The sequence below is a fragment of the Anopheles arabiensis genome, chromosome 2 (genome assembly GCF_016920715.1).
Source record: "Anopheles arabiensis isolate DONGOLA chromosome 2, AaraD3, whole genome shotgun sequence".
In the NCBI taxonomy this organism is placed as follows: domain Eukaryota; kingdom Metazoa; phylum Arthropoda; class Insecta; order Diptera; family Culicidae; genus Anopheles; species Anopheles arabiensis.
In genome coordinates, this window is record NC_053517.1 from 99,139,409 (window position 1) to 99,157,421 (window position 18,013).

The 18,013-nt window shown below is 43.5% G+C and overlaps 1 protein-coding gene across 26 annotated transcripts in view; it reads right to left on the minus strand.

Moving 5' to 3' along the window:
* The window catches only part of LOC120894577 (AF4/FMR2 family member lilli), a 214,132-nt gene that overhangs the window by 42,725 nt on the left and 153,394 nt on the right, over positions 1–18,013 (minus strand). For all 26 annotated transcript variants that reach the window (XM_040297245.1, XM_040297244.1, XM_040297251.1 and 23 more), the window contains 5 exons: positions 17,095–17,451; positions 16,663–16,992; positions 4,674–5,294; positions 4,518–4,571; positions 823–915 (listed from right to left, as the gene is read on the minus strand). In XM_040297245.1, the coding sequence (XP_040153179.1) occupies positions 823–915; positions 4,518–4,571; positions 4,674–5,294; positions 16,663–16,992; positions 17,095–17,451 (1,455 nt within the window). The remainder of the gene's footprint in view (positions 1–822; positions 916–4,517; positions 4,572–4,673; positions 5,295–16,662; positions 16,993–17,094; positions 17,452–18,013) is intronic.

An 18,013-nucleotide genomic window follows, 5' to 3' on the forward strand; every position in this document is an offset into this window, starting at 1 on the left:
AAAACCCTTACGCCTAAAAGAAGACAAGAAAACTAGTACAATCCAAAACTCATTCGCAAATAGCAATAAAACCAAAACCGAACTAACCAAAACTGGAACCCAAACGCGGTGAGGTTGGCAATACACGGATGCTCCAAGAAGAACACAATGCGGCTAAAAAAACGAACGACTACAAATTAGCAAACGACGCAAATTAGTTCCGATTTATGCTTGTGCATTTGGCAAGTGGCACACATTACTGGGCTGCACTTTAACGTGGCGTTGGGTTTGGTTTATTTGTTTTTATTTTTTGTGTGTGGATTGAACGCTCTTCTATTGTTTTGTTTTGTAGGCATTCGTACCATTAGAAGAGCTGAGGAAAACATCGAGTGGTTACAGTGTTTCATATATACGTAACGTCTTTTCTTTTCTAAAAAGAATATGTATATAGTAAGTATCATTGATGCTTTGGAGAAAGAGAAGTAACGTAAAGGGAAAATAAATAAAAAGAAACTCAAAATGCATAGCAGAGTAACACAAATGAAAGTAATACAAGAGTATAACAAGAAACAAAAACAAAAAAAGATAAAATGAAACGTGAAGAAAGAAGCGAAAAAAATAAAGTAAAATGTAAGTAAAATGTTTGGTAAATGACAGTATGAAAGAAGAAAAAACCAAAGCAAAGAAATAATAAAGATAAAGGGAACTAATGACAGATAGGGGGGGAAAATATATAATAAAATAGATATAATAGAGAGGAAAAAGGTACAATAGTATATGTATATGTATATTTATATATATTTATATAAAGAAAAATGAAAAAACTTTGTTTTTCATGCACACCTCAATCTTGCGTCCCTCAACCACAGTGCCGTGAAGACGTTCGCGTGCTCGCTCCGCATCGCTACTATTAGCGAATGTTACAAAACCGAATCCCTACATGCAAGGACAGAACAAGAAACATGCATTAAAACAGCGTCCGCTCAAAAACAACGTGCAACAAAAAATTGTATTATATTTATATATATATATTAACTGTATATATATAATGGGTTGGTATCATTTATTGTATTGTTTGTTTTTATTCTAATTTCTTTTTGGTTTGATTTGTTTGGTTGGTTTTTGTTTTGTTTCGGTCAGTTTCGTGGGCCGTCCTGTATGATTTATGAGTGTAATATAGACTATTTAGTAAATATATAACCCTAGTAATCTAGTTTATGTAAGGGAGGAAAGGAGCAGGAAATAGGAAGAACAGGGAACGATACATTTAACTAGCTAGTGTACTACTGTCGGATGTGTCGGTAGTGGATGGAGGGTTAGGAAAAAATACAAGGTTGACACAATTCAGCTTTCAACATCAAGGTAATGTAGTGATTTACTTGATGTAATTAGACACAAACGAAGCAGATGGGAACTATGGACTGTATGTGGAAAAAAAAATATAACGAGGCTTATCTCATACTTGTATGTTTCGAGAATATGATCACCTCGATAAGACCAACACAGTTATCGATTCTAGATGGATACAATTAACATAAACTTCTCAAGAAATATGTGATAAGAGGAAAATATAGGAAAATAATTTAATGAGGATCGATAATGTTATAATTGCAGAATCAAAAACTATCTATATATAGAACGAAAAGTAAACAGCATTATCCAAACACTTGAACTAATTTTGTAGAACATCAATCTAACGTTTGGAAGATAAAACTGCGATATCTGTAGAATGAACTATGTATTTATTTTTAACAACGTTGGTGGAAAGTGTGATCGAATGTAAATTATTCGAAAGGCAATAAATCGATACCGATACATTCAATCCAATTGTAGCTCAATGCTCCTTGAAGACTTATGATTCGAATATTTATATTAAGCAAACAAAATAACAGTAGTATGCATACAATACATTGAAGGCTTTCAATACACGTAAGTTTGTTAATGAATCATTACAAAATCCTGCGCGAGCCAGTGACGTGTCTGTCACAGAAACGCTACGTCAGGGATGGCGCTACCGTAGACAATGTTTTACCATCTTGGTGGATAAATTAATCCCCATCGTGTTATTCCATTTCCATCACATCAAGGTATCGCATTCACGGAAAGCAATCATGACACGCTAACGACGCAATAGCAAACTACATCCGCTTCTTATTGGAATATATCACGGCCACCGTCCTATAGCTGACAGCAAGGATTAGATGCGTTACTATGGAATATGCGCCTGAGATGCTCTACATTTGCTACACGAGTGTCAGATGAGGAATCATCTGATATTGCTGTTATTTGTATTCTCTATCCAAACGGACAAATGTCATCCTAGGAGGGTGTACGCTTGTACGTTTTACTTATTGTAACATTTAGCTCGACGTTCGAAAGCAAAATTACAAAAAAAAAGAAAAATACACATATAATCAACATCTGCAACAATTTCAAACAATATAATCCTCATAATATTTCGCTTGACAGCATTCCATTTTTAATTGCCAACATTCATATCATTCCATCGTAAATTAAGTTAGAGCTAGAGAATGATTCGTTTGAAGCCGCAGGATCAGCCAAACATGCAAAACAAAAACAGAACGGGAAACCTCACTAAACAGCAATCTGGGAGAGAACATCCAACATGGAGCGATTCAGTATAACAAAAACAAAACGAAATAAAACACACTCATCACACTTTCCAACCACAACATTGGTTTGCTTTAGTTTAACATTTGTAAGAAGAGTGGAAATTTGTATGTTAATGGACTAGAACAAAATTCCTATTCATGGAAGTGAAACATAAACATGATATAACGTTAACAAAACGACAAATAGACTAGATTTAATATCAAACAGATGCAAAAGTACAGTATGGAGAACGGTAAGTTGTTCGAAGTGAAAACAGCCAAAGCGTAAGACGAATCTTAAATAAGAAAAATCTTACCAAGACAATTAAAGACCTAAAAATTGCATTTCAATAAAAGAGAGACAAACTGAAAGCTACAATATTAACGAATTCACAAATAAGAAAGAACAAAATCGATCCAAAACCAACCAAAGGCAAGATGCAGTTTGGGAAATAAAGACATATATTTTAAAAAGTCCGTAAAAACGAGACACATTGCAACATGAACAACAACAGCATCAAACATTCGGTGTGTTTGATTGGAAAACATGTGATTAGGAATAAAATATCCTAAGCCATACACCAAAAACCATTAAAGTAACTAATAATGGTAACGAAACAAATAAAGAATAACATGTGTAAATAGACCCACACTAGGAAAGAAACACACTAGACAAACAATCGCTTTACTATGAATGAAGGATAAGATGAAAAATAGAAAGGAAGAGAACAAAGATAGACAGATAACTCGTTTGATACTGTGTGAAGGATTATGGTGATTGGTAGTGGTCGATACAATGATAACTAAATGAGGTGGTTCAAACCCGGGTACGTGAAATCAGCTCGGAATGAACTTACATAAAATAATAAAAGAGAAAACAGAACTAGAAAAAAACAACAAGTTAGAAGAAACAATCAAAAGCATGAGGTAAAACTAAACAAAACAACTATAACAGGTTCAACGGAACAATTTGCTAACATAAGAGGGAGATAGAGAGAGAGAGAAAAAATATATTACACTTGCCTAGGACTTATCTATATCCACGTAAAAATGTGTAAACTCTAAGCCACGGCGACGAAAAGATGAAACAAAAACTGTAGTATCACATGGAAAAAGAAAGCTTGAGATAATGGGTAACAACACGTAGTTTGGCTACCATTTTGTGAATACAACAGAAACATTAGTACAATGTATCAATGGATGAATCTAAACAGGAGCAAAAGGATTGAGGGAGTCATGTCAAGGTAATAGTATCTTGCGGTATGTGTTGGGTTTTGTGTATTGGGCAGCAAGTGTGCAGAAGAGTACATGTGAACAGGTAGCAAAAGGATAGGGAAAGCTTGGGAATGATTTCGAAACCAAGAATGGACAAAAAGGTAGACAGTTTTGTTTGCAGCAACAAAACAGAAAGATACTTGTGAAATGTTCCAAAAGCTTCGGTGACTGCTTGACTGATGAATATCTGTTCTATGAGTTTATCTTATTGTTTGCGTACCAGGTTCTGTTGCACATTAGCTAATTTGTGCAGGAGAGTAGGAGGATTCAACGGAGTCATGTCGTTTGTGTCGTGAATTTGTTTGAAAATAAGGGTAATTTAAGTACACCATTTGCCAACCAGTTTTCATATCTTTTACGATACATTATCTATTGCAAATGGTGTTCCAAGCTTTGTTTGTAATGTCTCTAAGATAAGTCCAACGTGTTGCTTTGGCGGAAGGAAAACAAAACAGCGTTCTCTACGCACTGTGCATTTTGTTTTCCTTCCAAATCAAAGGCACATCATTTCTGTAGTCCAGGATCCTAACAGTGAACAGTGGAGGGTGGTAGGGGTAAAACTATCGCTGTAATTATCGTTCTTTCTGCGTTCGATTAGCGCGAACGATCGTGTACGGGAGCTAGTTAAGTATCGGAACATCAAATACATACCTTGCTGCCACGTTCATTAAAGATAATCTCTACGTCTAGTATGGAGCCGAATTGCTGCGGAGCGCAAGGGAGAAAGTAAGCGAGGAAAACAAAGAGGTTAAAAACACTCCGGCACAACACTTTTAACAAGCGCCAAAGGAACGTGGCGAAACTTACGCCGAACATTGTTCGAAGGTCCGGATCGCGGAAGCGAAAGGGTATGTTGGACACGTGTAGCCGCTTTGGTTGAGATTTCGAGTCGGTCAGTGCTGCGACGGCCGCCGCCACGCTCTGTGACTGCTGCTGACTGCTGACAACCACCTGCTGCTGCTGGTTCGTTTGTTGGCCATTGAGTTGCTGCTGCTGTTGCTGCTGCAGTTGAGCTTGGAGCGTCTGCTGGTGAAGCTGCTGCTGGGCGAGCGCTACCGCAGACGCGGAAGAGGTCATGGTGGGTGGGATGGCCGACACGACGGTCGTAGTGCCGGCGCCGATCGGTCCGGCAGCGGTCACGACCATACTGCTCCCGATGCTGCCGCCGCTACTGCTGCCGTTCACCGTGCTGCCGTTGTTGCCGCTATTGCTCGTGTTGATCGCACTGTTCGGGCTGGTGTTGCTGCTTATCGAATTGACTGCGGCGGCGGCGGCGGCGGCGATGGCGATGGCGGCATTCGTTTGGTTGGTGACACCGCTGCTGTTGTTGCTGCTGACGCTGCTCAGTACCGAGGAGGCGGCGTCCACAGTGTTGGCACTTGATACGTTGTTGGATGTTTCCTGCTCCGATTGCTGCATTAGCTCGGACTGTGCGGGTGAGATGGTGGAAGTAAACAGGAAAGAATTAGAGCAGTGTACAGTAATGATTCGCAAAATTGATGTTTTTTTTCAGCGCTTTATCAGAATCAAACAGCACTCAGCAAAAAACCTTATCAGAAATTAACTTGATATTTTGTAGAATAGCCTAATAATAATTAGGTACATTCATCGGATCTCTATCGTTCTAAAAAGCTAAACATCAAACAATTCAAAACAACTAAACCAGACAAAAAAAGTGCCAAAGGTTGAATGGTACATGGGAAAATTAAATTAAAATAGTTCCATCATCAAAAGCTATTCCACTTCATCAAGAAATACGATCACGCACACAAAGAAGGCACACAATTGTGAAAGTTTTGTGCGACAAACAGACAAAAACATGCTTTTAAAAAGTGTCATATTCCTTGCAATCCACTTTTCATCGTCCTTTTTCGATCGGATAAAAGATACGAGGGATAAAAAAAGGAAAAAAAAACCTTTACAGTGCCATCATACCTGATGGGAAGCGCAATTTTTACACACCTACATCGTTTCAATTCAATGGTAGAAATTTCGGGCAAATCCGACCCCGTCTACGCTTGTTAGTTGCGAAATTCGATACTGATTGAATTATTTCTGCAGAAGCAGTGAAGGATAGAAAACGGTTCCTCTGATTGGCAGATAAGGTTTGATGGTACGAAAGGTGAGCTGTACAGAAAAGGATGAGCTTTTGAAAAACAGTTCCATTGTAATAGTTACTTGCTGCTTTTTCATGCTAGATTGTTAGAGTATTTTTGAACAATTCGAAGAAAAAACTGCTACCATTTTCAACAAAGCTCCACCCACGGCATATTCACCCATTGCACAAAGGCGACAAACCGAGTGCAGTGGTGCGGCGACAGTCACCGCTTTCTTTCTGCCCGCGTTATGCATTTCCGGGAATTTGCACTTTGCCTACGGAAGCTAAAAACTTTTACAAATCCCGTAACAAATTGCGATTTGCACCATTCCCCGGGTGTGTCCCCCGGTGTGGGAGAAGGTGCTTAGTGTAAAAAGATAGCCAGTAAAGTTTATCCCTGAAGGTAGTGAAGGTAGGAAAACGTGGCACCACCTGCTGGCACACCAATTCAACCTTGCGCGCGCATTAAAGCATTAGGAGCAAAAGCTTTTAGCTTTATCTTCGCTCTTTCTTGACCGAAGAGTAAGTGTTTCAAGATCATACGTTTCGGTTAAGCGTTATGAATTTGAAAACTTTCCACGGTTTGAATAATAATAGAGGGGAATAAATTTTAAATTAGCATCCGAGAAGATGAAATAAACCTTCGGTTGTAAACTATCGCTAGCAACGGTAGGCGAGCAACTGAATTCGTAACAAACTGTAGCGGTACTACGTTTCAACATGGATTAGAGAGCTTTTTTGTTGTTGTTAGGCTTCAGCTCCAATACATGCCAGTTGGTCGGGGAAGGCTAAGTGCAACAAACACGATGCAACCGTTGCCGGAATAAACAACGAGCCGAGCGTTTTGCATTCAGGACGATCAGTAACGCTTGCTCCGTGTTGCATCGTACATACACACCCGGGGAAAAGGCACACAGAGAAGCCGCAGCATGCAACACGAAGGAAAAGTAGAAAAGTGTAATCTTTTGCATGGGTAGCGATTTGCCAAAGACAGGAGAATTGAAAAAAAAAGCTACGACGATGGAATAGAAGGTGGTAAGACGTTACCTCACGATGGCACGATGGAAAAGCTTAGGGAAATATAAATGCAACTTTATACTTTACAATGAATAACTGGACCATGCTTTTATCTTGCAAGGAGTCGTATTTTTTTTCACGACCCTCTCCTTCCTATGAAAAGAAAGAAATGGTTTAAAAGCGGGTGGAGATAGAAATAAAATAAAACTTTTCCATCCACGAGCTAGTACAAATGGAAGCACTCTGTATCTTTCTCTTTCGCGTTGCAATTCGGTTTGCAATTCGCAGCTCTTCCGGGTGGGTGGTACGTGGAATCGACAGTCTAAACTCGCTGTTACGATGAGTTATGGCTTAAGTTTTCGTTTGCACCTTTCCCAGACCGACAGCCGCTGCGCTATCGATGCTGTTGCATTTTTCATACCCGGGCACAGTGCAGAGCTGAGGAGATGCATCCGTCTTTTTTTTTTTCCTTCGACTCCAAGGCGCCATTAGAAATTGGGATTGAGAGGAATGGAAATGATAGGGGGGGGGGGGGAAATCGTGATATTTTAGACGATTGAACAGCAGCACCGAATGGCTTCAGCTTTGGCACACACACATGTATTCATACACCGTACGCATACCTTCTCTCTCTCTCTCCGGCAAAGCGAGTTGAGACATTTCCAATCTAAAGGTAGTTATTGTTCTTCCCTGTTCCCAGTGTAAGCTCTTGCCAATTGGGGCTTCAAGGGGAAGGTTTACAATAAAAATCATGGAGCGTGCTGAAGAATGATAGAGGTAACCGTAGACGGAGGAGAAGGGACTTCACATAGGTACGGATTTTGAAAACACACCGGAAAGGGGAAAGCGAATATCTGCATCCGTACGCGCTGGTCATTGTGAGTGGATGAAAATATGATAAATGCGCTTACCAGTTCAATGGAAAGACCTCTTTCAATATTGTGGAAGTTTTGAGCCACGATAAAAGAAATTTAGAATAAGAAAAAAACAACCTGAGGGTGAAGTTTTGATGATGAAAAGCATATGAAATGGAAACGGAACTTTTCACTGCGTTTTCCAGTAGCTTTGATGATTTTCTTGTGAAGAATCGGATGCGAATGGGTTGCCATTTTAATCGAACTTTTCAGCAGTTAAGCTTTTATGTGATGGGTTTACTCTATACGTCATTTACTGAACTGTTTATTGGCTAATATTCTGTCCAAACAACGACAATAGTCGCCGAACAAACATCGTACAAAGTAGTGTGCGCGTGTGGGGTATCATTCCCTTAAACTAACCATCTAAATTACTAACTCCTCGGTAATCGGTCCTTCCGCTTCGAGCGCATCAAAACAACAGCAGCACACTGATGTGAAGCACGAGACTATTGCTAACACAACATTGCACGGAGCGTACTTTCTCTCTCTCTCTCTCCATATTGCCAGAAACATATTGTTTCCCTTTCGCTGAATTCATTTGCCATTTGCCGCTTGTAATAGGATTAATTTGAGATTGCAATCCATTTCATTTTCTCACCAAATAGACTCGACCATACATGCGCAGACACACACACTGTATCTTTGCATAGACATTAACACGCAGACACACACGCATCGCAAAGTGTAGTTAAGCAATTGGTCGGATGATTGCTGCCATTTCAGCCCGCCAGAACGCTCTTTAGGATAATGAAACCGCCTAGTAGTCTGAGCAAACGTTCCACCGAAACACAGGCAGGACGCATGGGCAAGGCGTGAGGGGATAGCAAAATGCTTTCCGCTTCATAATTAATCAATCAGCCAAAGGAGCCACCATAATCAAATTTATGTAATGTTTATTTAGGATCCCTTGAAGCATCTCACTTTGCACTCTCTCTCTCTCTCTCTTTCTCTCTGTGCTTTCTCTCCTCTCTTTCACCCTCCACAATGGGTAGTGCAAACAGTGCCGTATTTATTATTACCCGTCTTCCTTAAGTGTGCGCTCGTGCTGTTGGAGATGTTTTAAGATGTGACTTCCTCTGACCCCGAAACTCTGGGAAGATGGCTCCGGCGAGATGTGGCTCCGTGTGTGCCTGCACACAATTATTGCGTGGTGGTGTGAACGGGCAAACGGTACGGAACGCCATTTTCTGGTGTTGGCTTTCCACCGGCAAACACTAACTTCCGCCAGAAGTCATAACAATTCCCATTCCCGGCACTCCGAGCCCTCATCGTGGTGGCGAGGGAGAGAGGAGTAGAGAGAAGCCACTTATGCCCGAATATGCGAGCTGATACAAGATATTCCACTTTCGGCTCCGACAGTCGGGAGAAGAAATTTACGTGGAAATTTACGACGAGCGGATGGATGCTGCTGACTGTGCGCTACTGAACAACAACGAGTGAGGAAAATTTTTTTGGTAGCGTTTTATCTTTTTTTCTCTACAAACTTTCTGCGAGAAGAAGTATGCTCCAAAGTGATGGCAATTGGGGAAGTAATTGAGAGGATCCAAACGATGTGCTAAAATATCACTGAAAGTGATATTTTTATTCCGAGTAGTTTTTATTGCACAGCTTTTCCTGCTGTATGGAAGTGGTGAGCTTATATGAAAAATATGAGCTTATCTTACAGTTGACTTCCTTTAGAAATTGTCCGAATCTGTATTTTAGTTACAGTTCCAAAAGTTTCAAGGTATTTTTCCACGAAACTTGAAAACGGTCATCCAAACGCAAAAAAGCTTCTTCCGAAACTTATATACCAACGACAGCACAACATTTTCATTCAACGAAAGGCGATTTTGTATTCGCGTTGGCGAAGACCACACGCACACACTGCACACAGTACAATGTATCCATCATTGTTCACGGCAAAAGCGAGCGGCAGTTGGAGGGAAATTGCTGAAGAAAGAAAGCTGAACCTCACTTTACATCCATCGCACTCTAAAAAGCCCACCGACCGACCGGCACGGAGCTCATTATTTCGAGAGGGCGCCATCCCGTCCCGTGCCATCCCGAACGCTGCTGTGCGCGCTATCTGTGCGCAACAAAAGTAACAAAAGCCAAACCTCGGCAAATGTGAAGCACCGGAAGCAGGTTACCATGGATGACAAAAAAAAAGCAAACGCACACAGCGAACCATCATACCCAACACGCTAAATGATGCCCAACAGTGTGAGGGACCACTGGGTGAATAAATGAAGGACAGCCTCTATACACACACATACAAACATTCACCGTGGAAAGCGGAGATGGTGGCCGGAAGTGAACATTAAATTGCTTTCTCAACCACTAATGCGTGCATAATGGTTCCCGGTAGGTGAGGTAAGGCAAGACTATTAGCATCACACAATCGAAACCAAGTTCCGGAGTGAAGGTGGTTTTTTTTTCTTCTACTTTTTGGTGTTATTTCGCAGCAATTGAGGGCAAATACAGCTTAACGGAAGAGAGTTCAAATGGGGACGAATATATAATGCGAGGAGAATAAGGTAAAGCGTAAACACCTATACCAATTGCTTCAAAAATAACATTAAATGTTGTTATGAGAAATATAATTTACCAAAAAACACAAAAACTGTTAATAGTATTTCAATGTTTGCAGCAGGTTTGAGCGGACGACCTACGGTTCTTCCCGCTCATGTGTTTGATTTCTCGTTAACAATCCTTTTCTGTATCACATTCGAGCAAGCGTGATGTACAGTTTATTAGATTTTTAGCAATCAGTTTAGAGAAATGACACAATTTGACCTTTCTAATACGTATCCTAAATCGAATCCTAAGTGATGCGCTGTAGAATACATCTCCTTCCGAATGGTATCCCAAAGTTCATTCCCCAACCATCGGATCGCTCGCTGCTAGCGAATGGACATCCAACCGGTCAGCAAATTTTGTCCGGAGGGCATGATTGTCTGCGGACACCGTTGTCGAGGACGTGGCTGTCCCACCAGGCAACGGCAGCAATTGATGGCGATAATCCCAATAAACTGCACACAAGCAAGGCACAAAAACGACTGCACAGCATCAATAAAAAGCGTGTATGTGTGAAACTGAGTAGCATCAGTGTGACGTGCTGTGTCGAGCTTGGTTCTCCAAAACATTGCCAAGACCCAGATGCAGCCATGGGTGTCCTCTCTTCTGAGGTTGAACGAAAATGATGACACATCGGTAAAAGCAATCCGCATCGTAAGGAACGGTGATGCGGAAGGATTTACACAAACGCTGTGTTGGGGGAGCTGAGCTAAGGTATATTTTTTATCTAATGATGTAGTTTTATGTATCTTTAAGCTAGCAAATTCAATTGCTTTCCAGCTTGTGTATATACCATTCATATGAAGGAAGGCACTGTATTAGCGATGTGTAAAGTTAGAAAAAAATCGGTGTCGACTTCGATCCGACTACGATAATTTCGGAACTGACTCGCCAGCATTATCCAGAGTCGTTGGGAGTCGTCTGGAGTCGTCCAGAGTCTTCTGAAGTCGTCAAGAGTCGACCAGAGTCGTCCAGAGTTGTCCAGAGTCGTCCAGAGTCGTCCAGAGTAGTCCAGAGTCGTCCATAGTCGTCCAGAGTCGTACAGAGTCGTCCAGAGTTGTCCAGAGTCGTCCAGAGTCGTTCAGAGTTGTTCAGAGTCGTTCAGAGTCGTCTGTAGTCGGTTCGGAAATTATCGGAGTCGGATCGGAGTTGACTCCAAACGACTCCGGACGACTCCAGACAACTTCAGACGACTCCGGATGACCATGAACGACTCCTACCCAGACGAATAAGACCTCGACCGACTTCGACTTCCGGCGGTACTAGTGGTTCCCATTTTGTCGTAGTCGGAATCAGGCTAACAATAGTCGAAGTCAAATCATAGTCATTTGTTCGCTCCAGAGAGCACATCATTACCCTGTATCACTACTTTTACTCCACAGCGCAAGATTTACTGTACCACATACCTTCGCGATATTCTCCAGGAAATAGCCTAGCAAACCCGTGCTCATTAAAAATGACCTCGTCAGCAAAGTACATCCTCTTACTGCAACATCTTGCACAGTTATGAAATGGTTGGCAATCTTGTGACCCATTCCGGCGCAACCCCAGAGCATGACAATCGTCACAAAACATAGACACACATACACACAGCACGTTTGCGGGAAGGTTAAAAAAAAGGTTCAACCCATTCAAGCGCCTGTCCTCTTTGTCATTTTTCAATGAAAGGGCCTTTAGTGGTGCGGCCAGGGCAGCACATTCTGATCCCTTTACACTATTGTGTGTTCCAGTTTGCAACACTGCTTCTAAATGCCTTTTTCCTTCTAACCTATTTCCAATTGAGCGGTCTTTATTTGTGGGCTTTACCCTTTTTTGCACGGGCACATAGTATGGTGTATGGAGCGAGAAAAATCCTTCCCCTCGGGTGCTATTAAATTAAAATTAGACACAATACTATCCTAGCTGGCAGTGGAAGGATTGCTCACTGCACAGCACCGACTGTATCCAGTAAAGGTGAGGCGCATGCTTATTGTTCGCGATAATTATGTTGAGTTTGGTAGGGTTTAAAATCGTGCATCACTAATGAGTTTGCTGGCGCTGCTCTATGTGTAATAGCAGCTCCGCACATCTTCATCGTACCGTCGTATGGTTCGGCAACTTCAAGCAATGAAACACAATTTGCAAAACTGCATACGATTCTTCGTTTTGTTTTGAAATGGAAACAATGAAACAGGAAAAGCTCGGGAAAAGCGCAGTACTTTACTCGCCGCAACTGCTGAGTCGCTGTTGGCACCCGCTTTACAGCTTTGTCATCATTAAACTGTATCCAGGGAGAAGAACAACAGAGCGCCTAAGGGGGGAGGGGGGGGGAGGCGCACTAATGGTACACCACCTCCTGTTTCTTGTTTGCCACAGAGCGCCCATTCATCTGGGCAGCGGGACACACTGGCACAAACCGATCACGTTTCTTGCGCTTCCGATAAATGCCGGGTTTCATGTGCCCGAACAACAGACAGGCAGACGTGTTGTTGTTGCTGAACCGAAGGGCATTGCTCACAATACAGAGACGGCTGGTCATTAATAATTGTGCTGTTATTGTATGCTGTTACATCGAGTCGTTTTCAGCCCGTTTCTCCCAGTGCTCTCTCTCTCTCTCTCTGTTTGTGTGGGCCTGTTGACGAGTATCGATGCCTTTGGACTGCGCGGTCGTCCGTTCGATATGCGCTCCGTTCGGTTCTCGTTAATAGCGTTGTTGCTGTGTTGTGTGCCTGAGGAATGAGAGCGGCTCGTCGGCCACTCGCTTTTGTTCACACACGGGTAGGTTATTAGAGATGAAAAACGATCATCAGCCCGTATACCGCTACTTCCGGAGCACAAAGCGGGAGAGCGCTCGGAATGGGAAGTGGTTAACCCACAGCAAACTACTCACTGGCCACTGTATGGTGGGCGGGCAGTTTTGCTTTGCTGGATGCTTCTAATTGGAAAGCGGAAGCGCTACTTTCAATCATGCTCGGGTCATTTTTTGTTCGTTCGTACAGCTGCGGATTGTGGTTTTTTTTCTTTCTAAAATCCAGATCGACAGCTTCATTGCCCAAAGTAACGAACCGTTTCCGTTCAACGTTGGTTTACCAACAGAGGAAACTGCCATAAAAAAAAACCAGCACCAAAACCACAACGAATCTTCCCTAACCTATATTTCCTCCATTAAAAAGCCACAGGAGCAGCGACTCAAACTGCTCACACATTAATGTGACATCTAGTCGTTGCGATGGCGCAAACTCTGCCAATCACCAGCACCGGAAGAACATGACAAAATCATTCACCATAATTACCAGTGACAAGGCGCCTCCATGAGCACCAGTCGACATGGTCCCCCGCGTTTTGATGGCAGGTTTCCCCTTTACGAAAGGCTGTCCCACGATACACTATTGAGCGATGAGAACTCTGCCTGTTTTCCACGAACGGTCAGAAAATCAATCGACAAGAAGCAGACAGCGCACGCATCCAGCGTCCCAGAGCTCGTTATGGCGGCGTGGGAACATGTACAAGCGCTTGGCTAATTGGCCAAGTGATAGGTTTTCACACAGGAATGTGCTCGGCAACGGAAAGCCATTTCAATCAGTATAACTTCACCGCCGCAAGCGGCGGCCTGCTTGAGTGGGGTAAGGGGAAAACTTTTGGCTTAATAAATTCCCGATGCCGGGACCGGGTGCATAAATTAGCGAAATGTAAAAAGTATCATCTTGGGAGCAGCGCACGTCTCCAGAGTGTGTGTGTGTATGTGGAATCACAGCGCTAGTGTGCAATGAGGGAGAAACAGACACACTTGCCGCCATTCCTGTGGACCTAAAAATATTTCCCTAAATTGGCTCCCTGCCAGATCAAAGATGCGAGACGCCTGCTGCCCGTTTTCTCCCAACTTTTTTTTTGTTTGCAAGCGCATTCCAAATCTAAGAGTCTCCGGGTTTTTTTTTGCCGGCGCCAGCAATGATTACACTTTCGCGGGAGGCATGGACGCGGGTATGGAAATTTGGCAGCCGCACACTTTTGAACGGGCGAGACAGTTTCCCCTACTGCCGCCGTAAAGGGCAATGATGTCATCGCCATCGGGCACGGTAAGATGAAGCAGAGTGCAGCAGGAATGCATTCACTTTTCTTGATGGAAATATGTTTTTGGTTGGCCAACCAAAAAACACACGCGTAACCAAATCATTATTCAAGTGAGAAATGATTTAAGTACAACAGAGTTTGTGTAATCTTTGAAGTGGAAACGAAAGAAACAGATTTCGTTTTGTTAGCAAATCCGAAACATCGACATTCTACTCCGACAAAAAAAAAACCCAAAACCTGACATGGGTTTGGCAGGTTCGGGATGCGAGCGAAAGAAAACCCCTCCGAAATTCCCATTCGACAGCCGGTAAAGAGATGTATATATTCCCTCGTGTGGATGAACCAATTTCATCCATCCCTGAATAGTGCCCACTCCACCCACAAATCTCGTGATTGAGTTCTTTCCTTCATTGAAGGAGATGGACGAAGGTTTACGCTTACAAGAAAACCGTCCCCGAGGGAGGAGAACAGAGAACAGGGCGTGGAGTTGGAGGAGAAAAAGGATGTTTAATTTTCCGGTAGGTGAAAGTCCATAAAGAGCTCCTTCCAGCTGAGCTCTCATCCAGCTCGTGCCTTAAGAGCCCTGGTCCTGCTCCTGCTTTTCCATCAGCCGTCGTGTGCACAGTGAACCGTGCTGTTAATGCTGTGTGACTATTGATTATCCTCTTTAGTCGAAGAAGCATCTCAAACGGAGCATCGTTGCCGAGGGGCCGGAGAGACAGAACCCCACCGAGTGGACAGCGATTTCGAGCAGATTTTGTTTCCCATCAAACGCTGTGGGCCTACGTACGTTTTCGTATGGACAAAGAAGATGCAGCTGTGGACAGTGAGAGTGTCCCGTTGCTAGTCGGGCAAGTCGAAGGGGTGGCGTTGTTAATGGTGGATCATTACGTTTGAGTGGTAGAGGACAGATTTGCACCATCTGTGGCAGGTCTATGTGGGCGGTTTGTACCGTATTTTTTTGGGGAGGATAGTTTGCAACCTACCTTTCTCAGAATAGGTACAGAATTACAGGATACATTGTAACTAGAAAATGACAGCTTTATCGAATGCAACGACTCAGACTCAGTGCAGAAAGAAAGCTTTACATTACGTAAAGCAAATGAGTTGTCAATCCTTAACAGTACCAGATAAGCATTCAAAAAGAGTGTGTACACCATTTCATTTTCTCAAATTGTACGTCACACAAGGAGACTAGATTATTTTTTTGGATTTGCTCATTTTGCCTATCTGATGACGCTTGTACGCTTCGGAACAGTACCGGAACACAGTGACCTCGTTTGGACCAGCCACTATTTATTCTGCTTGATGAATGTTCGTTCATTAGCAGAGCACACCAAGACACCAAGGCGCTATCATCATCCTCATATAGGTAAAAAGTTCCATCTTTTGTGAACAAGATTTTTACCCCTTTCTCGCCTTGCTGGTGTGTTGGTGTGTCGTTTGTTCCACCTCAAAACAATACATTAGCTTCAGTTCTTTGCTCATATATCAGCCATTCGCGTTGGCTGACGGAAATGGTGGAAGGACGATTTTGTAGCAAACGAAAAAACACACACATACAAGCACTGTTTGTTCTTTTGTTTGCTTTTGTTAGCAGTATGTGAGAAAAATGTTGCCGATTTCCATTCCATCCGATGGGACACTGTTGAGAGCATGTCGTATACACGGACGGACTATTCCATTTTTTTTTGTGTGGAATTTGTTATTTGTTCGTCTGTGCTTGTTTTTGTGATTTTTCCCTTTTTCCCTCCCGCTCAAAAAGTTCCATTGTTAAGTGATGAGGGAAAACGAGACAAGAAAATGCAAAAAAAAAAAATGCACAGCAAACAAGACATGCGGGAATTTGTGTTTTTTTTTGTTTGTAAAGTTCTAAACAAATGAGACTGTCACATTGAAAGATGGCGAGTCCTTCCATCATTATAATGGATGCAAACCCCATTCAATTGATAGACCACTCAACAAGATGGCTCTATTTGTTAGCCGATTTTTAATACGGTGTAATGCATATACATCTCTTTGGTTGGTGGATGTCGGCTGCAAACAATATAAAATCCTTCCGTGGCGAAAAATGCCACAATTCCTGCTCTAGCAGGACACAAAGAAATAAATTGCAATTTTCCCCAAAGCATCTCGCCAACAACCGTGCACTTACCATGTTGACAGTCTGTTGATCAATCCCGTTCGAAAGCGCCACGGTACCGTTGGGACCACTGCCTGCCGGGTTCCCGTTGACACCAGCGCCGGTTCCACCCGACACTGCGCCGCCCCCGTTGCTGCTGGCGTTGACGTTGGTGGGGACGCCCGGTGATCCACCGTTTGCGTTCATGACGGCGGCCATACCGGTGGCCGCGGCTCCGACACCATTGCCCGCCGAGCCGGCCCCACTCACCATCGTGGAGGGGAGCGATAGGGGCAGCGAAACCGCTATCGAGGTGGCTGGCGGGGCGCCCAATACTGACGAGGGGCTGAATTGACTGACGGACTGTTTTGCAAAGTGAGGCAACAAAAAAAAAAAGGAGATTTACAATCAAACAACCGACTGTGTGCAATGGAAAGCAATTCCACGGCATTTCGTGCTACCTACATTTCGCAACGTTTGCGTCGTGGCGGCTGCATTCATCTGGGCGGCGGCGGCGGCTGCTGCGGCGGCGGCCGCGGCCACCGCTGCGTGCTGCTGATGCTGCTGCTGCTGTTGCTGCTGCTGCTGCGTAAGATGGTCCTGCTGCTGCTTGAGCGTGCTGAGCGAGTGTTGATCTAACGCGCCGGCTCCACCTCCTCCGCCGCCACCGCCACCACCACCACCTCCGGCACTACCAGCACCGCCGGCTCCGGTGGCACCCTTGACGACCTGCACGGACAGACTGTCGGTGCTGACGGTTTGTGCGGCGCCCGGTGGAAACCCGGGCGTGCCCGGAAACGGTCCCATCCCCTGGACCATCTGCTGTTGGTGGTGGGAAGCAGGATGAGAGCAAGGAGAAGAAAAAAGAGAGAAAAAGAGAGAGAAAAAAAAATAGATTAAAAGTGTGCTATAAACAGAAGGGCCAACCTCACACTGTTCACCTCAGGGAGCGCTATAACATTAAAATCCAGCCACCGGCAGGAATCTCATTAGTCTTTCGATGGTGGTGAAAATTCGCCAAGGGCTATAGAGTATAGCAGGTAGTAGAGTAGTGGTAGCATGAATTTGCATACCCATTTTCATAGTAATTTCTCCCCACGCTAGGGAGTCCACCTTCCGCCCAAGGACACAGCATCACACAAAAACGCATGTAGGGAACATGGTGCTGGAAAAGAACTTTGAAGACCGGTTTGAAGGAAATGTTGACCTCTTCGGGTGTGTTCACTGAATCGTGCGCCCGGGAGGGCAGTAAGAAAACAAAACCAATGAACGGTTCTTCCCATCCCCCCCTTCCCTTATGCCGGAGGAATAATATTAGTGTGGGGTAAACAGTGCCAGTGCCGTTCCAGGTTTTCGGCAGAACGCTTTGATGATAGGATAAATG